The sequence below is a fragment of the Quercus robur genome, chromosome 5 (genome assembly GCF_932294415.1).
Source record: "Quercus robur chromosome 5, dhQueRobu3.1, whole genome shotgun sequence".
NCBI lineage: Eukaryota > Viridiplantae > Streptophyta > Magnoliopsida > Fagales > Fagaceae > Quercus > Quercus robur.
This window is the reverse complement of record NC_065538.1, coordinates 51,921,499-51,945,235: the sequence shown is the minus strand read 5'-3', so window position 1 is coordinate 51,945,235 and position 23,737 is coordinate 51,921,499. Positions and strand designations below refer to the sequence as shown.

Below are 23,737 nucleotides of genomic sequence, written 5' to 3'. Positions count from 1 at the left end.
TGAATACTTGATAGATGGACAATTGGACATTTAACAAGTTGCTAGCTAAATAATTAGAGTTTAAGCTTGTCTGTGTAATTAGACAGCTTGCTAAATAAATAGACGTTTTTATTTGCTTGAAGTTTTGATCAGGTTGATGTATGAATATTGAACTTGAAAGCCCAATTTTTTTTTTAAAATTTTCAAACCGATTGAACCAACCTCATAAAACTGCACCACTGTAGATCTAAAAACTGACTCTTGGTGGTGTGTATCAGTTCTGGTTATGGGGAAACTGATACTTATCAATTCAGTTACAAATTTAGAAGAAGAAGTAGAAAAAAAAAAAAAAAACCAATTTAACCGGACCGCGGATGTCCCTTGTCATAGACTTTAGTATTGTAATAAATAGATACCCTTAACTTTATGATTCATTAATTTATTACATAAAACTGCTCTTATACTTGGAAAAGTATAATGGCAACAATGCCGATCCTGAAGCAAGGATGCTGTTGGAGGGTGGGTAATGGCTCATCAATTAGAGTTAAATTGGATAAATGGATACCCAACCAACCTGCTAACAAAGTGCTATATCCTAGTCTCGTGGTGGAGGAGGATTGGATGGTAGAAGATCTTATTGACTCGGACCTTAATTGGTGGAACAAAGAGCTAATCATGTCAAGCTTCCATAGAGAAGATGCTGAGGCAATTTGCAGGATTCCATTGAGCCGTAGACAGGTTCCGGACTCTTTATACTGGTTGCACACTAAGGATGGAGTGTATTCTTGCAAATCTGGGTATCAGGTGGCAAGACGGTTGTTGGGAGAGGATGGCTGGACAGAGTGTTCGTCTGGTCCAAGTGGTATGCGGGTTTGGTCGAAATTATGGCATCTTAGAGTCCCTAATAAGATCAAGGTGTTTGGGTGGCGAGCTTGTCAGGAAATCCTCCCAACCCGGGTGAATCTAGCCAAAAGAAGAATTATCCCTGATAACTTATGTCACTGCTGTAGAAGCTGCCCTGAAACAGGAGTGCATGCACTATGGGAGTGTGGTGCTGCCCAAAACGTGTGGGCGGGGTGCTTGACTAGAATTCAAAAAATTCCTAATGACCAACGTGACACCTTGCAGCTGTTTGAAGATCTTATGGATAGACTTTCACGGCCGGAGTTTGAGCTATTTCTCGTACAGGCTTGGTTTATATGGAATCAAAGAAATACAGTGGTTCATGGTGGGGCTTTTAAGGAACCGGGTTGGCTTAACAAAAGAGCAACTGAGTTCTTGGACGAGTTTCATAACTCTCAAGTGCAGCTGTTTACTTCAACTCCCACGGTGTCAAGAAATAGTTGGCAACCTCCTCCAGTTTCTGTCTATAAAGTAAACTTTGATGCCGCCATTTTTTCAGAGTTGAACTGTTCAGGTTTTGGTGCAATTATCCAGAACGATAAAGGGGAGGTGATGGCAGCTATGTGTGTCAAAGGACCACCTGTTACCTGTAGCGAAGAGGCAGAAGTTCTTGCTTGCAGGAAGGCGCTGGAGTTCACAGTGGATGTAGGCTTCTCAAACGTGATGCTTGAAGGGGACAATGAAACTGTTATGCGGACTATTTCTTCTTCGTCTAAGAACCACTCTTGGCTGGGTAATATTTATGATGATATTAAATGGCTTATGCGTGGTTTGCAAGTGCTTTCTGTTAACAGTGTAAAGAGGGGGCGTAATGAAGTAGCTAATGTACTAGCTAGACATGCTAAGAATACTGTTGATGGGATGTTTTGGATAGAAGACTCCCCTCCCCCAGCCGTAGCTGCTTTGTACTTTGACTCTATTCATATTAATGCATGATACATCACTGAGGTGGCTTTCAAAAAAAAAAAAAAAATTTATTACATAAAATTTGATTTTGTAATAGTAAGACCTCCTTAACTTTTTAATTTTTTTTTCTCCAATTTATTACATAAAAAAACGTACTAAACTTATATTGTTCCGCTACACCCCACTATGAATCTATGTGTCAAAACACCTCTGCACACCTATAGGCTACTATTCTAATAGCTTAAATAAATCTTATATCCTGCTATTCTTTTATTGTCATATTTTATTGTTTCTAAATTATATTATTACGCTCTGTACGTTTTAGCATTAACGTTTTCTAGAAAATGGTTCATTTTTTAAAGAGCATTTTCTAAAAAACTGTCTCATTTTCCAGTGTTTGGTAACGACCTTAAAAATGAGTTTGAGAATGTTTTTTGGTGTTTGGTATGCAATTTTTTAAAAATATTTATTGTATAATTTAAAACATGTGTATTATGTAAACCAACTAATGTAATCATTATAAATAAAAAACCAAGAATGAATTTGGTTTTCATACTAAAATTTTGACAATAGATACAATCAAAATTAATTAGTTATCAAATTTTCATAATCTCTACCACTCATCTTGCTTATATATATAGACAGTAACGTATGTACGTACACACACACACATAGATATCAACCATTTGTGTGTGCATGTGTGTGTGTGTGTGTGTGTGTGTGTGTGTGTGTGTGTGTGTGTATAAATTTGAGAGGGGAATACATTTTCAATAAGTATAAATGACAATAACTTTTAATTTTCTACTCTTTTTGTTGGTATACTAATTGCCTACTATGGTTAACCACAAGTCTTCAATATTACTCTAAATTGTGTATTTACATAATGTATTGTATAATATATCATCACTACATAGTATTTGCATAAAGTATCTGCCAACAAAAAAAAGTATTTGCCAACAAATACAATTCCCCTAAACAATTATCATTCATTATATAACAATATTATTAGTCCAGGGAAAAGACTGTCCCATGTAAAAGAAATTTAGAGCAATATAGGTACTATGTTTAAAATTTTCATCTTTTACTTCATTCATTCTTTCTTCTTCTTCTTCTTTATTTATTTATTTATTTATTTGCACTTTATGTACGAAAAATAAGTAACTTTTACCTGGAATCCATCAAACCAAAAATTTCTTGTAGAAAAAAAAAATCAAACTTGAAATTCAAAGCAAAGAATTGGGATTTTGGTAGAGAGTAATGAAATAATTACTGCTGCAAATTTGTTCTCCTTTGCAAGTCAGAGCTATTGAAGGATTAGTGAAGGAAAAAGAAACATGGAGAAAATAGAGAAGAGAGAGAGAGAGAGAGAGAGAGAGAGATCTATGAAAAGAGGAGAGACTAGAGTTAGTGATAGTGAGAGTGTGAGGAGAGAAAAAGCAAATGGAAGAGAAAAAGCTTACCATGAGAGAGAGAATGCGCCAAAAAATTATGTTTCTCACGGCTACAGACAAAGAAAATATTTATAAGAGATACAACGCGTGAGAGAGAGATTGCTTTTCAAAAAAAAAAAAATTGGAAAACAACCTATAGAAAATAAGCCTTATATTTATTAGTGTTTTCCGTTGACCAAAGATAGTTTTCCATTGACCAATTTTTTTTATGTTACCAGACACTGGAAAATGTGGAAAACTATATTTACAGAAGGTTTCCAGCGAAACAAATAAAACGTTATTATTATTATTATTATTATTATTTGCTAAATCTCTTTCATCTAATATTATATATGCATCCATTCTCATGTACCTATATATCATTTAGTATTGCTTTATTGAATTTATTGTTTTTATGTATACAATATATTTGTATTTGTCCTGTAATGTGTTAGATTGTTAAGAAATTTCTATACGGTTATTGAAATAATTTCTTTGTTAAGTAGATTATTTCTATATGATTGTAATTTGTTGGATTATTTTAGTTATCTCAAAATAAAATGACAAATATATCCTTTTTTTTTTTTTTTGCGAAGTTTCAAAATATAAACATATTATACACGTAAGATACATATACTGTTATTTTCCCATTTACGTATTTTTCTGCCGAATTTTTAAAACGTACTTATTAAAAAAATGCTGAATTATATCCATTCGTATACTTACCATATTATACTCATAACGTATTTTACTAACTATGCTACCAAGTGTCTGAGCCTACCCAATTTTGGAGAAATTATAGAGTCCTCTAGTGGACCACGACACTTGTTCACCATTCCACTAAAAAACTTCCACTTGTTTAAAATTGCTGAGTCAGTAATTAATTTCTGTTTAAAAAATTTTTATAACTAACAATTTTAAACAGGTGGAAGTTTTTTAATGGAATGGTAGACCACATCACTTGTCCACCACGTGGATCTTATAATTTCTCCCAATTTTGCCTCAGCAAACTTAGTTGAGTGCAACTCCGAGTCATGACTCATTACTCCGAACAATGAAAAATCACACAAAATAAAAATAGCCCGCCTTTCACAATAAATTCAAACACAGAGAGAGAGAGAGAGAGAGAGAGAGAGAAGTGAAGAGAAATCGAAGTCGAAGACGGTAAGGAAGCCATTGAGAGACGTATCCAACAACAAAAACAGCAAGTACAATAATGGTGGAAGGTTCTCAAAACCCTTGGATATGAAGAATCTCAGTTTTTCAGAGAAAGAGGATTGGTGTAAGGAAGTGGAAGAAGAAGAAGAAGAAAAAGATGGATTGCTCAATTGCCTTTTGCTAGTCCAGTCCGACCTCTTCTCTCTCATCCATTAGGTAACTACTATATCTCTCCTTACGATTTGTTTGTTTCTTGAAAAAATGATTTTGAAAACAAGGATTGGATCTTGCTCTATGTAACCTCAATGAAATTTTTGCTCAATCTTTGTTTCATTCACCTTTTGCAAGTTTTGATTATGTCAGCTTTTGTCTTTGTTTGGTTGCTCAGAAAGTGTGGAGGTTATATTTAAGTTTTTGAATACTTCGCTTCAAATTGAAAGAGAAACTTACTATGTGCATTTCAAATTATAGATTGCACAGTATTGTAGTTGTAGGTACTTGGATCTTATTGTATGATAAATCTTGTTCTTATTGTGATTTTGTTTTTGATTTTCGAAATGTATAGGAGATGTTTAATTTAGGAAATGATTCAAGGTGCAATTTTTATCTATATGTTCTCAATGAAATATCAGTTATTTTATAATTTGTTTGTCTTAGATAGTTGTTATAGTTTTATATTGGTTTCAATTTCATATTGTTTCATTTTGTGTTGTACTATTATATAATTCATCTATGATTTGGATTTGTACAAAGTTAAGAATTTTGATCCATCGAACTATGTCTTGATCTTGTAGATTCACTTACACCCAATTGTAGACTTACAAATAAGGTAAATTAACCATGTTCAAAGCATAGATGCCTTGGAAGGCATTAAGCTTATCAAACATAACTTTCTGCCAAAAATGGGTCAATAGTAGTAATGTAGTATCACGGAAGGTACAATGCTCATGAAGAGAGTAAAGAAACAATAATAATCATTATGGTGATAAGAAGAAGATCTTACTCAACCAGAGCGACGAATATCAAGAGCTTAGGAAGGCTCAAAATTGTGTAAATTAGCAAGATCAAAATTAAACACATCAAATACATTGAGAATGACCTAAAAAGGAGTATTCCTTGAGCTGGCATCCCTACTAGGTTCTTCTAAGGACTTGCAATAGAGGGTGATAGAAGGATTAATGAATATAGAAGATTAGAGGAAGATTGGTTGAAACTCCATAGACAACAGATAGGTTGGATTCCAAAATTCCACATGATGGGAGATGCAAAGATATTTGAATATGAGGTTGTAGTAACGATAGTCTTTTTGGGTTCATAACCAAGCAAGCAACATAATTAAGAAATGAGACTCAATTTGGAAATGTTCATCTGAAGGAAGTGTGACAAAATAAGCACAGCCAAAGATAGAAAGTGAGTAGTCATGGACGGTGCCATAGAGAAGTTTGCATTGTGTTTTGTTGTGAATGGCGGGTAAGGGAACATGATAAATAGTGTAACAAGTAGTAAAGGGAACATATGAGAGTCCTAGAGAACATCTAAGATATGACAGTGTTTGCGTTATATACAATCATTATGTTCGGAGGTAAGAGGGCAAGAACAATGAGGAATGGTTCCATTTTGCTTCAAAAAATAAACTTGAACATGACTATCATATCATGAAAATTAAAAACATAAAATAATAGAACTAAGATTTTTCACTGAAGTATTATAAAATTATATAATATTTCCAGAGTACAATAATATAGTGCTTCTTTCTCTCCCATGAATAATGGGTCCTATCATAAATTTAATTAAAGAGACCAACTATTATGTAAAAGAAGGGAGCACAATATTATCTTATTCGTAGAGCATTTTATAATTACCAACCTAGGAGCCATTTGAGTAGGTTTGAATCAAGGTTAATTTTTGTGTCATACATCAATTGTTATAAGCTAACAGCCACATACACTGAATTATTGACATTACGTTTGATTGGGGTGAAAATGAGAGGATGGAAAAAAATAATAATAAGGGGATAAGGGAAATTGGTGTTTTTCACTATTTGGTTAAGGAGAGAAAAGAGAGGGGAAAGAAAATAGAGTGGGTTTCACCTAGGCCCACAAATCTCAATTTCTCCAAATTGGGAGGAAAGTGGAGAAAACTTGGGCTAGAGATGCAATTACAACTTTTCCCCTTTGTACCCATTTGAGTCACTACCGAGGTGGATCGAGCTCTTCATCCATTCGCATCATCATCCACGCTTACAATCCGACGACTCTGCAAAGGGCCAATGTTCATGATGATTTGGTCAAATCAAGTTGTCATCAAATCATTCATATATTCCCTTGGCCGCCACCTCTATAAACGCTAATCTCGCAGCTAGATTCTGCATAATCGTCGACCACAAGCCATCAACCTAGTTTGCCATTGGTATATGTTATAGGTAATGTTTATGGGAAGTATTAATTTGGTACTTTAAAAAAAAAAAGTTGAAATAATATTTGTGGGAGGGGGAGGTTTAAAGAAGGAATATTACCTAATAGATTCGGCCCAAGGAGCAGTTGGGCCTGGCTACTTATTATCTCAGGCCCAGCACAATAAGAATAATCCAGATAGTGAAACTGAGGAAATCGACCCGCCCAAGGAGCCTGAGGAGCATACACTCCTCGAGAGACTGTCGATGAACTACCAAGGCCATAGGACTGAAGATCGAGGAAGGAAGTAAAGACATGCAAGCAACGCGAGGAAACTTCCAGATAAAGCATCCATCACCTCCACATTTAATGCACTGCACCAACTCAGTTAACCACATTAATGGCAAAATGTATGCAGCAACTACTTGATTGTCTAAGCCGAATGTCCAGATTCATGGAGCAGGACCCCAATCTTCGTCAAACAAGCAAGGCTGTTACAACTTACAACCATTGATATTCATGGCGCAAGGTTCACAAGTGATACCAATTAGACAGATGGTATTATTCAAACCTCTAATTTCTTTTTATTTATTTATTTATATAAATTAAGGATTCGTGGTTGTTGATGTGGCAGCTTAGTTGACAAAAATAATAATATTTTAATATCACCGTTAGCTACGTCAGTATTTTCCATCCATTATCTAATAATAGGGACTATTTTGACACAATAACAAAAGTTTAGGGACTAAACTGGCACATTTGAAACGTTAAGGACCAAATTGACATAGAGTGTAAAGAGTAGGAGCCAAATATGTAATTTACCCTAATATATTCTCTTTCAATATTCTTTTCACTTTTTCATCTTTTGTGCCAAACACATGATGGAAACTATCTTTTCAATCATCCCAATATTTTCCATCTTCCTATTTTTTCATCATTCCAACTAAAAAAAGTTTGAAATTTATTTTAAGATCTCGAAATTTGGAAGAATATTGGAACTCTAGTGGCAAAAAGGAGGAGCTAAAAATTCTCAAATTAGCCTTTTACGTAGTATTATTCACTTTGATTTCATTATATAAAAATAATTCTATGTCCGTACGTTTCTTCAATAATAAATCAGATAGTAAAGTCGAATAAGAATCTAATAATACTAAAGTTTGTGTTACTGGCTTACTGCTCATTCATAAGAAAGTGTTGCCATTCTAGAATAATTGTCATTGGCTGAATTGATACAAGCAGGCCTATGATGCAACATAAAAATACCCAACCTCATTTGAATTGCGGAATTTCCAAGTAAAATTATCTAACCTAGTTGATGAATAAGTAAAGAGAAGGATGCAAAGGTTTTAGGAACTTCTTGTTCATCTCTTGTTTGACTTGTTCTTAGCAGGACGGCAGAGGTGGTCCTTTGGTGCATGACATCCATGGACTTCACTCCAAGAGGCATGGATCAATGACAAACGTAACCATCCTAATAGGAAAAGTCCAAGTTGAGCACAAAGGGGTACCAAGCAAAGTGCAGCAACTTAGATTACTAAGCATCAGAATTAGATGGTGACTGGACAGTCTTGACCAACCAATGACCGCAATAAAATCAAGAAAAAAGAGGAATAAAATTAAGACATTGAATGTTGTTGCAAATGCTTCATTGCCGACCAAGAAGTTCTAAATTCTAATGACCAGAATCGGTACACGGTTCATGTGTTAAAGAGCCCCTGCTCACGATGTTATGTCACACACACAAGCTACCTATGCCATGAAGAAAGAAATTAAAGACGGAAGGAAACTATCAGCCAGTTATTAGTCTCCCAAAACAAAATCCCAACATTTAATAAGCAGTTTGTATTAGCCGACCTTTAGACCCAAGAGAAATTCTCCTTTATTTGGTCATACAGATTTTTTTTTTTGACTTTAAATTTATCTTCTCCCCCACTACTTTTGTGGGTTGGCCGAGGCACTCAAGTGAAAATCAAGGAAGGTATCAAGTAGAACAGACAAAGTAGCTAATATCTGATATAAGAATTATAGATGTCCTGTTATCATCATTAGCGACAATGATATCTCCCAGTGCTAGATTTCCATTATAGATAAGCTCAACTACCACCATGCTTCAAATCTTTAGGTTTCCAGGGAGCAGTCTCCAATTATATTTCTAGTAAATGGCCTACTTGGTGCATCCACTTCGTTTATCCATTCAACCTGATTCATAAGTACATGGCCAATGAAGGCATGCCCCACCAACCACACTTTCAATTGCCAAAACACTCAGCTACAGGAAGTTTATGCTTACAGTGGAATTCCCCTAACAAATATAGACACCACAAATTCTTCTTTACGTAATGTTAAAAGGACGCAACAAGTTCTTGCTAACTGGTGCACTTCTGGCTGCTCCAATCAAATCACAGAAAATGATAGAAGCAGCAAAACCATTTTTCCTTTGCTTAACTTAAAAAACACAGATGCAACATCACTAGGGTGATGTGGGCCGACATGCTTGACTGATAAGAATCTGTTTGCACATACTTGTTGGGTTTGCATATTGAACTTGCTAGTTGGTGAAATAAGCTATCATGTGAAAGAAGAACATTTTAGTCCAACCCTCCATCACATACAGAGACAGGCACAGCCATTATTCTGAACTCGAAAAAATTCCCATTGTTTCAAGTATATTCTGGTTAATCCTTGGATCACTGCTCTAACTATATGGCCTATGCTCATTTAATTGGGCCATTATTATTAAAATTTTAAAATTGATATAAACTATAGTATTTTTTAGCCCACTAAAAAAAAAACTAAATTTATTAGTATAAATATATTTTAAAAAAATCACTTGTGTTTGAAGTAAAATAAAAGTTGATTTTGTTTCCCATAAATAAATAAAAAAGTTGATTTTTGTTATTGATTTTCACTTCCAAATTGTTAATGATATTTAGTGATCATCATTTGTCCATCATGACAAAAAAGAGTGAATGTAGAGAGAGTAGGATATTGTGGACATTTTTTTTTTTTTTTTTTTTTGAGAAACCTAAAGAAAGGGAAAGAGTTAGCTTAGACTATTTTGGGCATAAATAATGTGTTTTTATTTACTTTGATATATATGCTATTTGAGTAGCTTTTACATTATCTATGGAGTTCAGAGTTTAGATTCTCTACCCATTTATTTTGATTTCATTAAGCTAAGTTATTATATTTTAAATGCTAATTTAATTTATATATCTTTATTTTGGCATTTGTGAACAACGACAAATGGAATGGTTATTCAATGATATTATATGCTACATGATGTTTTGGAGTTTAATTCTTGCTAAGGCAATTCCAAAACTTTTTTTACATGGTGAATGAAACGATGAAATTTATTAAGTACGAATAGATTTGAATTGTTTTGTGTATAAATACTTGAACGGGTTTTATACATTTATGTATGAACAAGTTTATAAAATATGTGGACCTTGTTTCATTCACCATGTATGAACATGATTTTTTTATGTATGATGTATGGTTGTTGTATGGGTAATTGGACTTTTTCTTTCATGAATAATTGATAGATGGACAATTGGACATTTAACAAGTTGCTAGCTAAATAATTAGAGTTTAAGCTTGTCCATGTAATTGGAGAGCTTGCTAAATAAATAGAAATTTTTATTTGCTTGAAGTTTTGATCAGGTTGAGGTATGGATATTAGGCTTGAAAGAACAAATAATTTATAAAAAAAATTTAAATCTTCAAACCAATTAAACCGACCTCATAAAACTGCACCACTGTAGGTTGAAAAACTGACCCTTGGTGGTGTGTATCGGTTTTGGTTATGAGGAAATTGATACTTATTGATTCGGTTACAAATTTGGAAAAAAAATCAACTTAACCGAACCACACACACCCCTTGTCATAGACTTTAGTATTGTAGTAAATAGATACCTTTAACTTCATGTTTCATTAATTTATTACATAAAATTTGATATTTTAATTGTGTGCACCCAAAATGAGACTAATGGGCTGACTCTACCTTAGGCTCACAATCTATTTGTGATGTGGGCTTTGGATTTCCTACTCTGGGTGATTCTTGCTTAGAGGCCAGGCAGCAACTCTCAAACCTTTGTGTTCTTTTCCCTACACTCTTGTGACTCTATCGCTCTCGGTTCTAAGCTCCCCTCAGAACCTTTCAACAACCCCCACTCTTCCTTTAGCTTCTCATATATATAGCCAAGCGTTAGTGGAGGGATTATGATTGCTTTCAGAGTTAGTGCAATAGGAGGTTCAATATCGTTGATCGTAGATGGGTGTTTAGGTGAGAGTGGCTTTGGAAATGGTTCCCACTTCAGGAGGTATGCTCGGAATGGTAATCCCGGCACTGCCGAGCAACCGAGAGACAATACAACCGAGCAATCACTTTCTTGTTAGGAAAGCAGATCACCGGATGGGATCCTGGAGGTGTAGTGTGGTACGAATTGATGAAGATCATTTTTTTCAATGGGCTTAAAGGTGACTTGAGGCCTGGGCCTAGGGGCAATATGGGCCATGTTGTCAAGTTGAAGTCCGAAGCCCGAATGTGTCCGGATATCATAGGGCCGTACAGTAACAATAAGACCTCCTTAACCTTTTAATTTTTTTCTCCAATTTATTACATAAAAATGTACTAAACTTATATTGTTCCACTACACCCTACTATGAATCTAAACGTCAAAACACACCTGCACACCTATAGGCTACTATTCTAATATTTAATTGGCATATGCACTAAGCCTAAATAAATCCAATATCCTACCATCCTTTTATTGTCAAATGATACAAATGAGATTGAGGCAGGGATGCTAACCTCAAAGGTAGGGGTGGGCATGGCACCTATTGCAGGTGTGCTTGTAGCACTAAATGAAAGCATGGTTGTAACACTAAAGGCAGGGGTGTTGCTTGCACCAAATGCAAACTGACTTGGTGCACCAAAAGTTGTGGAGGAACAAAACATGCTACTTCCAATTCCAGATGTGATTATTAAATTGTGCTTCTAAAGGGTCTTGTTTGAGCAAGAGTGGACCCAAAGCGTCCAAGAGAAGTCTTCTAACCAAAGAAAGATGAGAGGTATCAGTTCAAAAATACTAAAATAAATCCTATATCCTCCATCAACATTGATACAAATGATCCATGATGACCAGTGAGCAGATGACAAGAATGATGAGAATTTCAGCACAATGTCAAGAAAGGGAGAAACAAGAAAATTCTTCTGATGCCTAACTTTTGTGTAATGCACACTTGAGGGAATATCATACACGGGATTTTGAGCCTTTTTAAATACTTCTTTCATAACCTGAATATAGCCTACATTACAATATTTTCTCTTGAATTAAAAAGGAAAATGCTTGGGGTTATCAAGCCCCATTGGCAAGTAATCTCTATGACACAGTTTCTTAAATTGTCAAATGACATGAAAGAATTCTCTAACTGAGGGCACTCCCTTTTGTTTGTTTCCAACAAATGTGATTCCCAAATTTGGGGCACTCCTCTTTGTTTCTTTCCCAACAAAAAAAGTCCTTCCCAAACTTGTAGCACTCTAAAAAAAAATACATGACTCTCAAACATCTCTACATTTCATTTCTTTGGTTGTCTTTGAAGACCTGATCCAAAAATGTTCAAAAGAAGATGCAAATTTGATTACATGTATTTAATGGCTTTGATCCTTTTTAGTCAAAAAGATTGACTAGATTCTTAAATAGTATGATATGCTAAAATAGTTGTTAAAAGGATTATCTCGTGATCATTTGGAAAAGAAAAAAGAATTCTCAAAAAGCACCACTGTCAAAACAAAAAGAAAATCAATTTCTTTCACAAAAAAAAAAAAAAAAAAAAAAAAAAAAAGTCATAGACATGTCCATTTTGAAAATACGATGCAAGGTTTGGCTAGAAGTCATGATCATCTTTTAGGTGGACTAGATGTCTTCCCTACAGACTTGAACTATGTCTGACCTGGTCTTCTTAAAGAAAGGTGCATAGGAAACCTGTTAAAAAGCTAGGTAAACAATAGGCATCAAATCAAAAAAATGACCAAAGTTGTTTGCAAATAGCTTTAAACTAGGGGCATGGCCCATTTGCTCTTTTATCTGCTTTAAGCATGCCTAAATTATGAGTATTGGCCCATTAGTTTTCATATGCAAGCTTTTCATCTATTTTTCTATGCAAGCATGTTTATACCAGGGGCATTGGTCCAAATTAACTGGTTTCTAACAAGCTTGAGAAGAGAAATTTTTCATCTCTGCAATAATTAAGCAAGGATTTCTCATTCATTCAACATTCAATAGAAACTTCAAGTCTAGATCACTAAATCAACTAAGAAGTCTCCTACATCACACAAGGCTCGACTAAGGAGTCTCTTGCATTCATTGAAGTTGACTGTAAGTCCCTCACATTCTACATCACCTCGATTGACTAAGAAGTCTCACATTGATCGACTAGAAGTCTCTCTCATTTCCAATCCTTGGACTCTAACAGAGTATTGTCCAGTATCTTAGACTCTAAGGCTTGACACCTTTCTGAAAATCACATAAAGATTTTCAAAATATCCAACTAGATTTTCAGAACATTCATAACTTTTCTCAAGGAAAACTAAAAAGGTTTTCAAAATTCTCACAATTTTTAACAAAAACCATCATGGTTTTCATAATTCATATAACAAATTTTCAACAAAAAAAAAAAAAAAAAAAAAAAAACAACAACAACTAGGTTTTTTTATTAAAAAAAAAAAAATCAAAACCCCAAACAAGATTTTTCAACAATTTTTCAAAAAAAAAAAAAATTCTCAACAATGTTTTCACAAAATTCTAGAATATTCAACATGATTTTTGAATTAAAACATTTTTAGAAAATCATAAAATGCAATAAAATTTTCATACAAATTCAAAAGATATTCTACAAGACTTCTACATTTTCACAAAACTCTGGAAGTTCAACAATTTTTCAAAAAAACTGAACAAGGTTTTCAAAATTCTTGCAACAAATCCAAATATAAATTGACAATGTTTTTCAAAAAATTATCAAAAAGCCAGGCAAGGTTTCCTAATAAAATTCTCAAAACCCGACAAGGTTTTTAAACAAGATTTTCAACCGGGGAAAAAAAAAACAAGGTTTTTCAACAATTTTGCAAAAAAGGTTTCATGACTTTCTAGAAAAAATCAAATAAGATTTTCAGAAAAATTTTGACATCTTTTTCAGAAATCAAGGAAAATCCTACAAGATTTTTAAACATCTCTCAAACAAATAATGTTCCACAATGTTTTCAAAACAATCACAAGGTTTTTATAGCTTTCACAAAAAACCAACAAGGTTTTCATCCATTTTCCAAAACACATGACAAGGTCATTCCAAGAATTCTCAACATGTTTTCACAAATTCTAGATTTTGACAAGGTTATCAAAACTTTCATAAAATACCACAAGATTTTTTTTAAGAAAATACAACAAGATTTTCAACAAATTTCAAGTTCAAAATTTTCAAAAAAAAAAAAAAAAAAAACAAATAGACAAGTTTCTAGAAAATTTGCCAAGATCTTCACAAGAAAACCCGGCAAGGTTTTTGAATATCTTAAAAAAAAAAAAAATTCCTCAAAAAGCCTGACAAGGTTTTTAATAATTTTCAGGTTCAAAAAAAAAAATAACAAGTTTTTTTTTTTTTTTTTTTAAATTGCCAACACATTCTGGTTCAGAAATTTTATAAACCAACAAGTTCTTAGAAAATTTACCAAGTCTTTCACAAAAGTTTTTTCAAGCAATTTTTCAGATTCAAAATTTTTCTGAAATCCACAAATTGCAATGAAAATCCCATATTTTCACAAATTTTCATCAAACATTGGAATTTGGTGTCTTTCTTTTACATTGACATTCGCTTTTCAAGCTTTGTCAATGAGAGGCATTCTATAGACACCCCATTTTACAACTTACATTTAAAAGATATTCAGGGCAAAATAGTAATTTTGCACCAAGGGTATGATCATAATTTCAACAGTTAGATCTTCAAATCTGTGATACAAAACAAAAATTGATGTTCTAACGATCACAATGGTATGTCATAGGCCTTAATCAAACCACCTGATCAAAAGTTATCATACAAACAACTTTCAATGATCGTGGCTCACCTACACAATGGGCCCCGATCACATCTTATTTTAAATACTTAATTTTGATTGGTTCCAACAAGAATTAATTTAGAATTAATTAAGTGTGAATTTTGATTGGATTTCATTTTATTTTATTATTTTTTAAGAAATAATAAAAGGGGTTTTCCTTTATGGCATCTTATCTGCACTTTTGAAAAACAAGTTGGATAGAAAAAAAGACACAATCCATGTAAAAATTCAAACATAACAAAAAACGCTAAAAAATGTTACTATTTTCAGCAGCAACTTAAATCGCATTTTTGGATTGGATAAAATTGAAATTTGGTTTTCTTTATTTCTGGAAAAGTTGTAGAGAATTAAATTTCCTTTCAAAAAACACCAATTCCGAATCAATTGGAATTTTGAGTAGAAAGTTGTAGCCAAAACACCAAACAGGTGCAAAAGGTAGCATAAGTTCAACATCTTCAACTTCCTTTCAAATTTCAAATAGGAATCATTACCAAATCCGTTCCAGCTTATCTAATAGGCTTATCTCCACCCTTAGCTTCAAAAGAAAGTTAAAAACTTAGCTTTAAAGCTAAGCCATCCCTTTCCCTATAAATAAAGAAGACAATCATGTTCGCCTTGTGTCCATCTTCTTATACTTTAGCCTAATATATTGTTCTTTATTGTAGCCTAATCTTTATTGTACATCAAGCACGTGGATATCTGGATTCTCCCTCCATTTGGGACTTGCTTCAAATAACATGGCTAAGTTGGTTGTTGTTCGGTACGGTTTGAAAATTGCTTGAGATATGGGATTTAAATTCATACATCTTGAACTTGACTCTATGATTGTGCTAAACTAGTTAATTGAGAAAACTGCTAATTTTCCTACTAATATGATGCCTTTAATTCTTGATTGCAGGAACCTCTTAGATTGGGATTGGGAGGTGCGAGTGCTTCACGTCTACCGTGAAGCAAATGCTTGCGCAGATGCTCTGGCAAAGCGGGAAACTCACCAACATCATGTTTTGTCTGTTTACAGCTCCTGTCCCAGTTTTGTTTATGTATATTATATAAGGGATATGGCAGGCCTCGGGACTAATAGGCTATGTGCCCAACGGCCAACTGTTGACGATGTATGAACTAGTTTGCAATAAATATGTTGGGTGCACTGCACCATGAGTCCAGCCCACATGTTTTTTGTCAAGAGCTCATTTAATGAGCATGTCTTTAATGTTTCTTATCTTTTCTTCATCATGTACAAAAGTCAGCATTAGTAATTGGATTGGTTGGCTTAGGCGTGTCCAACATGCTGAAGGAAGAAAGAAAAGAAAGAAGCAAAAGCAAGAGTTATTCTGCTATGGCAGAGCTGAAAGGAAAAAGGAAAGAAACAAGCAAGGCCATTTGGCCAATGAGAGCTAAAGAAAGAGATTTTGGTTGAAGCAAAGTCAAAGTAAGTGGCTTGCACTTATTGTGACTTGATGTGAAGAGTGTGAAAGGAAGAAAAGAAGGAAAAGATGAAGAAATAAATAGAGAGGCCATTCGGCCAGTGCAGAGTGTGAAGAAAAGAAGTGAAGTCCCAAAGTGTGAGGACTAGTGCAGTCTTGAAGAGCTGCGTGAGTGAGAGCAAGCAAAAGAGAAGAAAAATAGAGAGAGTAAGAGAAAATACACAGTGAGAAAGAGAGCAGTGAATGAAAAGAAAAAGAGAGTTTTTTTTTTTACTCAAGTTGTATCTCTACATGTTGCAATCTCTATTTAATATAGTGAAATTATTCGGAGTTTGTACCGTAGTTTTTCCCTTCAAGGAGAAAGAGTTTCCACATAAATCTTTGTGTTTTTGTGTGGTTATGCTTCCGCTGTGCTTGTTAAATTTATTCACAATTATATAGAATTTTTCCCAACAAAATAAGACCCCCATTTCCATAAAAAAAAAAAAAAAAACAAGGAGTTAAACAGTATAACTACCATTCGGTTTGTCTATTTGCTATATAATTTTCCCATCTTCGACTAGGCTATGCCATTCCTGTTCATGGCCTATCATTCAGTGTAAACTGAATCTTGATTAATAGATGGGTGGCCTAGGTAGCCTTTCATTTGGATTTGCGTGAAGCCGGTTCCTTGGACTTTTTGCACCCGGTTGGTGAGGATATTTATTGCACTTTTTTGGACCACATCATGTATTCTAGTAAGGGAATTGAATCAATGGGCTTTTGGGCTAAGTATGTTATGATGGATTTTTAACAACATGATTTTTAGTAGGGAGAAGAAAAGACTACATGATTTTTAGAGAGAATCAAAGCCCAACCCTATAGTGTAAGGTGATTTTATTGGGCCCATGTTTTTTCATATGCTTTTGATCTTTTTTTTTCCTTTTTTTTTAATAATTTTTTAGTAGGCAAGTATTCCCCTAACCGATTTCCACATGTTGTTATAAATGTTTCATGTTAAGAAGACCTTTTATTTATTTATTTATTTATTTATTTACTTTTTCTTTTAAAATTTTGGGAGAAGGCCCACAGGTCATGAGCGAGTAACCATTCCATTTTTCTGGAGTTTTTGGAGGGTTCATACCTATATGATCATGGGCCGCAATCTTTTGATCAAGGTAAAAGCTTATATTTACAAATTACAACTGCAAAAGGTTTGACTTATATACGATGTACCACTTCTTTGATAATTACAATGGGCCTAAAAAACTTGTCAGCCGAACTCGAACAAAAACACGAGATGCATGCATCAGTTGAATTTTCCTCACGAATTGTTTGTGAAATGGTTCAAGAAGATGACTATACCTCATGAAGGGATTACAAAAAACACTGGTCAGCTTGATGAGCAAGCAGTGAACGTGGAAAAGATCGCCTATATGGATAAGTGACCAGGTATGGCATTCTGTGGAAAACAATAAGGACTTGTCTTGCTTTCCATGGGCTTTCCTCCAGCTTTGATCCAAGCCACAAGCAGCTTGCAGCAACTTTCTGCAAAAAATTATCATATCCCAGAAAATTAAGGGATGAGTTACATGGGCATAGAAGTTTTATGCTGTTCCAAGTTAGTAACACAACTATTATTCATTTTTTGCTAAGAAAATGTAAGAATAAAAATACATTCTGGAAAACAAGGACCTTAATTCAATGAAGCTCAAGGCAACTGTTGGACTTGGTAGTGGTGAATTACGGATACAAAACTAGTGGTAAATTATCAATTATCCCAAAGGAATAACTAATAGAAAACAGTGTATTTAATCGTCTAACAATAATTCTAACACTCCCTTCATGTATAATCTCAAACTCTCCCTTAAGAAGCGAGGCCCAACACATGGGATTTTAAACATTTTTAAAGAAAGTTGGAGTGAAGGTAGGGTTCAAACTCATGACCACCTGCATTGATACCCTAATAAATTACTAATTGTTCCAAAAACTTCAACTATTAGGAAATGGTGAATTTAACCATAATTCTAACAATTGGAACATCATGGATACATTTCAAAGAACACTATACTTTCTTACATTTATTCTCAATGTAAAGAGAGAATGATAAGAGACAAAACTTAACCTTAACATTGAAGCAGTCAAACGATTTCTTGCAATAGAAATGATGGAATAGAACCTGCCCGGTCGCCACAGCTTCACGTCTATAAGTTCAAGGATTAAGGTAACATACTGTACCAACAAAATTAAGAAAAGTAAACAATTTCATAAACCCAACATATAAAGAAATAAAGAAAAAACAGGATACAGTTTAAGCAAGATGCCACTTTCTTGGATGAGATCACAGCCATAGATTCGTAAGGTAGTTTCAGTATCTTCATCAATACTATCTTTCCTAGAAGGTGAGTTCTTTAGATGCTCATTAGTTAAGTAGAAATTGTCAATCGCTGTGTATATCATTCTAAACCAAATAACTCAACAAAACTGCCACAACATAACAAATACAAAATTTTAGTCTAACATACCCATCAAATTATTATTTTTATTTTTCAAGTCACAAACTTGAAACTGTGTATAAACATGAATGAAGCATTTAGATTGAGAAAATTTGGAGATTACCTTAATTATTGTATGGGCATTGAACTCACCGGAGGGGGGCTGGTCAAAATATTATTCATAATCTGGAGTCTGGTCTTAACATCCCATAGTGGATTAGTTGTAATGGAAGTGAATAGCAATCACAAGAAACCAAGAAGAATCCTATACTAAAATAAACCGAAACCCCAGAATTGGAATTAGAATTAAACATTAAATTGATTAATAGAGGCTTTCTCTTAGTTTCTCGAACGCCTCCATTGCTGATACCCCTCTCTCTCTCTCTCTCTCTCTCTCTCTCTCTCTCTCTCTCTGTGTTTTTCAAAGCTAAAACAGAGGCTTTGTGCTCAACGGGATTTTTAATATAGCCTAATTTCTCAACGGTAACATTTTTTTGAAATTCAAAAAAATTTTGGAAGTATTTTCATTATGTTAAGCTTATGGGCCTTTTCTCTAACTTTTGAAGTGGTTGATCCAAGTGATTGATCCGCTGCTGATAGTTGGGTCCAACTCGAAGGCCCAATATTATTAAAAATTAAAAACTGAAATAAATGATACACGAGAGTATTTTCTAGCCCACTACAAAAATTAAAAAAAAAAAACTAAATTTATTAGTATATTAAAAAAAATCTATGAAGTGAAATCAATGTTGATTTTTGTGATAAGTTTCCACTTCCAGATTTTGATGATATTCAGTGATCACCTTTTGTTCATTGTAACAAAAAAAAAAGTGATAGTATAAAGAGGGTAGGATATTTTTGGTTAGGGGTATAATTTTTTTTTTGTTGATGTATTTAGCTAAAGAGAGAGTTTGTTTAGCCTATTGTGGGTGTAAATACATATATTTTTTCCTTGTAAATACAAGGAAATTTTTAATTAGTAACTAGTTTATAGGCCCACTAGTATCTGGTGAAGATAATATAAAAAACAAAAATGCATATTTTTGTGCAAAGACTATAGTTTTGTTTAGTAGAATCATTACGATTACAGAGACAAATTAGGAATTTGACTAGATCCTTAGAAATATTATTTACTGAGTTTGGTTTATTCTTGAGAATTTTGTTTACAGAAACTTAATTTGATACAATCTCATTTTAATATTTGAATATAGCTTGGGGATAATAATCTATTAACATGCAATTGTTTCAATTTTTAAAAATAAAAATCTATGTTGTCAATTATTAATCTAACAGTTGCTCAAAATATCATAGAAGAATTTCGTTCATGAAAATCAAAGTCCAAATTCTGAATTAAGAAATACCTGTGCAAGAACCCATGATCATGGCAAAAAGCAAAACCCTTTTGCCCCATCAAAAAAACAAATCTTTTGAGTTTTGACAAAGGAATACATAAGAATAGAGTCACAGACACAGAAAATAATATGAAAAAAAAAAAAAAAAAAAAACTCTATAGTGTTTTTTTTTTTTTTTTTTCAATTGATAAAAGGGAAAAAAAAAAGCAGTGATGCCCAGTCCTTTTTCTTTTTTCTTTTTTTTTTTGGTTTTTCCCAATTCCAAAAGAGAATGAATTAATAGAGAAAGTAATTGAGTTTGATCAAAGCATAGAAACAAAGTTTAGAGAGAGAGAAACCTGTGCTGCGAATGGGTTGAGATTTTGTCTGTTTTTTATGAGAAGCAAACGGAGACAGCACTCTCTGCACTCCTCACCCTTTTGCTCCATCACTCTTTGTATCAAAATAACTCTCCATTGCTGATACCTCTCTCTCTCTCTCATATTTCAAAATCTAAAACAAAGTCCAGCTTATGTGAGGGATTCTTATTAGAACTATATGAATGTTGCTCAACTCAACGGTAACATGTTTTGAAATTCAAAAGAATTTTGTAGTTGGACTTGGATCACTGCTTAACTATATGGGCCTATGCTCATTTACTTGGGCCATTATCATTAAAATTTCAAAATTGATATAAAATATAGTATTTTCTAGCCCACTAAAAATAAAATAAATTTATTAGTATATATATATTAAAAAAATCACTAATGTTTGAAGTGAAATAAAAGTTGATTTTTGTTTCCCATAAAAAAGTTGATTTTTGTTATAGGTTTTCACTTCCAAATTGTTGATGATATTTAGTGATCACCATTTGTCTATTATGAAAAAAAATGAGTGAGTGTAGGAAGAGTAGGATATTGTGGACATAAATACTTTTTTTTTTTTTTGTTGATATATTTAGCTAAAGAGTTTTTTTTTTTTTTTTTTTTTTTTTTTTTTTTTTTTTTTGAGAAACCTAAAGAAAGAGTTAGCTTAGACTATTGTGGGCATAAATAATGTGATTTTATTTACTTTGATATATATGTTATTTGAGTAGCTTTTACATTATGCATGGAGTTTAGAGTTTAGATTCTCTACCCATTTATTTTGATTTTGAGCTAAATTATTATATTTTAAATACTAATTTAATTTATATATCCTTATATTGGCATTTGTGAACAACGACAAATGGAATTGTTACTTAATGATATTATATGCTTCAATGATGTTTTGGAGTTTAATTCTTGTTGAGGCAATTCCAAAGCTTTTTTAACATAGTGAATGAAATGATGAAATTTATTAAGTATGAACAGATTTGAATTGTTTTGTGTATAAATACTTGAACAGGTTTTATCCGTTTATGTATAAATGAGTTTATGACATAAACAAGTTTATAAAATATGTGGAAATTATTTCATTCACCATGTATGAACATGATTTTTTTATGTATGATGTATGGTTGTTGTATGGATAATTGGACCTTTTCTTTTATGAATACTTGATAGATGGACAATTGGACATTTAACAAGTTGCTAGCTAAATAATTAGAGTCTAAGCTTGTCCATGTAATTGGACAGCTTGCTAAATAAATAGAAGTTTTTATTTGCTTGAAGTTTTGATCAAGTTGAGGTATGGATATTGGGCTTGAAAGCCCAACTTTTAAAAAAAAAATTTAATTTTTTTTTAAATTTTCAAACCAATTGAACCAACCTCATAAAACTGCACCACTATAGGTCAAAAAATTGACCCTTGGTGGTGTGTATCGATTCTGATTATGGGGAAACGGATACTTATCAATTTGGTTATAAATTTGGAAAAAAACCAATTTAACCAAACCACGCACACCCCTTATCATAGACTGTAGTATTGTAATAAATGGATACCCTTAACATCATGTTTCATTAATTTATTACATAAAATTTGATATTGCAATAGTAAGAATTCCTTAACTTTTTAATTTTTTTTCTCCAATTTATTACATAAAAAACATACAAAACTTATATTGTTCCACTGCACCCTACTGTGAATCTATACGTCAAAACACACCTGCACACCTATAGCCTACTATTCTAATATTTAATTGGCATCTGCACTAAGCCTAAATAAATCCTATATCCTACTATTCTTTTATTGTCAAATGATACAAATGAGATTGAGGCAGGGATGCTAACCTCAAAGGTAGGGGTGGGCATGACACCTATTGCAGGGGTGCTTATAGCGCTAAATGAAAGCATGGTTGTAACACTAAAGGCAGGGGTGCTGCTTGCACCAGATGCAGACTGACTTGTTGCACCAAAAGGTGTGGAGGAACGAAATATACTACTTCCAATTCTAGATGTGCTTCTAAAGGATCTTGTTCGAGTAGTAAGAGTGGACCCAAAGCCTCCAAGAGAAGTCTTCTAACCAAAGACAGATGAGAGGTATTAGTTCAAAAATACTAAAATAAATCCTATATCCTCCACCAACATTGATACAAATGATCCATATTGACCAATGAGTAGATGACAAGAATGATGAGAATTTCAACACAATGTCTAGAAAGGGAGAAACAAGAAAATTCTTCTAATGCCTAACTTTTGCGTAATACACACTTGAGGGGAATATCATACACAGGATTTTGAGCCTTTTTATATATTTTCTTTCACAACTTGAATCTAGCCTACATTACAACCCAAGCATAAAGATCTCCTTGAAGTTCTGTTAGTCATAGGCACACCCTTAACTCTAGCAATATTTTCTCTTAGATTAAGTAGGAAAATGCTTGAGGTTATCAAGCCCCACTAGCAAGTAATCTCTATGACATAGTTTCTTAAATTCTCAAATGACATGAAAGAATTCTCTAACTGAGGGCAGTCTCTTTTGTTTGTTTCCAACAAATGTGATTCCCAAATTTGGGGCACTCCTCTTTGTTTCTTTCCCAAAAAAATGTCCTTCCCAAACTTGTAGCACTCTAAAAAAAAAAAATACATGGCTCTCAACCATTTCCACATTTCATTTCTTTGGTTGACTTTGAAGACCTAATCCAACAATGTTCAAAAGAAGATGCAAATTTGATTACATGTATTTAATGGCTTTGATCCTTTTTAGTCAAAAAGATTGACTTGACTCTTAAATAGTATGATAAGCTAAAATAGTTGTTGAAAGGATTATCTCGTGATCATTTGGAAAAGAAAAAAGAATTTTCTCAAAAGACACCACTATGCACCAAATGGTTTTTCAAAACAAAAAGAAAATCAATTTCTTTCAAAAAAAAAAAAATCATGGACATGTCCATTTTGAAAATACCATTCAAGGTTTGGCTAGAAGCCATGATCATATTTTAAGTGGACTAGATGTCTTCCTTATAGACTTGAACTATGTCTAACCTGGTCTTCTTGAAGAGAGGTGCGTAGGAAACCTGTTAAAAAGATCGGTAAACAATAAGCATCAAATCAAAAAAATGACCGAAGTTGTTTGCAAATAGCTTTAAACTAGGGGCATGGCCCATTTGCTTTTTTATTTGCATTAAGCATGCCAAAATCATGAGTATTGGCCCATTAGTTTTTATATGCAAGCTTTTCATCTATTTTTCTATGCAAGCATGTTTATACTAG

The 23,737-nt window shown here is 33.3% G+C and overlaps 2 protein-coding genes and 1 long non-coding RNA gene across 4 annotated transcripts in view; 1 reads left to right on the top strand and 2 right to left on the bottom strand.

Moving 5' to 3' along the window:
* Positions 1-23,737, bottom strand: part of LOC126726298 (uncharacterized) — a 96,422-nt gene that overhangs the window by 22,302 nt on the left and 50,383 nt on the right. The window lies entirely within an intron of this gene.
* LOC126726301 (uncharacterized) lies at positions 15,481-16,633 on the top strand. Its single transcript, XR_007655782.1, has 2 exons — positions 15,481-15,636; positions 15,775-16,633. It is a non-coding gene; the product is annotated as an uncharacterized LOC126726301 (long non-coding RNA).
* Positions 17,486-20,597, bottom strand: LOC126726296 (uncharacterized). 2 transcript variants are annotated; one of them, XM_050431527.1, is made up of 3 exons: positions 20,465-20,597; positions 18,405-18,511; positions 17,486-17,827 (listed from the first exon to the last, which is right to left on the bottom strand). In XM_050431527.1, exons 1-3 carry the CDS (start codon positions 20,552-20,554, stop codon positions 17,530-17,532), a joined length of 495 nt encoding a protein of 164 aa, XP_050287484.1. In that variant the 5' UTR covers positions 20,555-20,597; the 3' UTR covers positions 17,486-17,529. The 2 variants fall into 2 exon arrangements, with proteins under 2 accessions (XP_050287484.1, XP_050287485.1); XM_050431528.1 differs by lacking the exon at positions 20,465-20,597 and adding an exon at positions 18,928-19,373.

Coding starts and splice junctions, on each gene's coding strand:
- LOC126726296 (XM_050431527.1), bottom strand. CDS start 20,554: ATGGAGCAAAAGGGTGAGGAGTGCAGAGAGTGCTGTCTCCGTTTGCTT. Junction 18,512..20,464: donor TCAACCCATTCGCAGCACAG/GTTTCTCTCTCT, acceptor TTGTTGGTACAG/TATGTTACCTTAATCCTTGA. Junction 17,828..18,404: donor TTGACTGCTTCAATGTTAAG/GTTAAGTTTTGT, acceptor AATTTTTTGCAG/AAAGTTGCTGCAAGCTGCTT.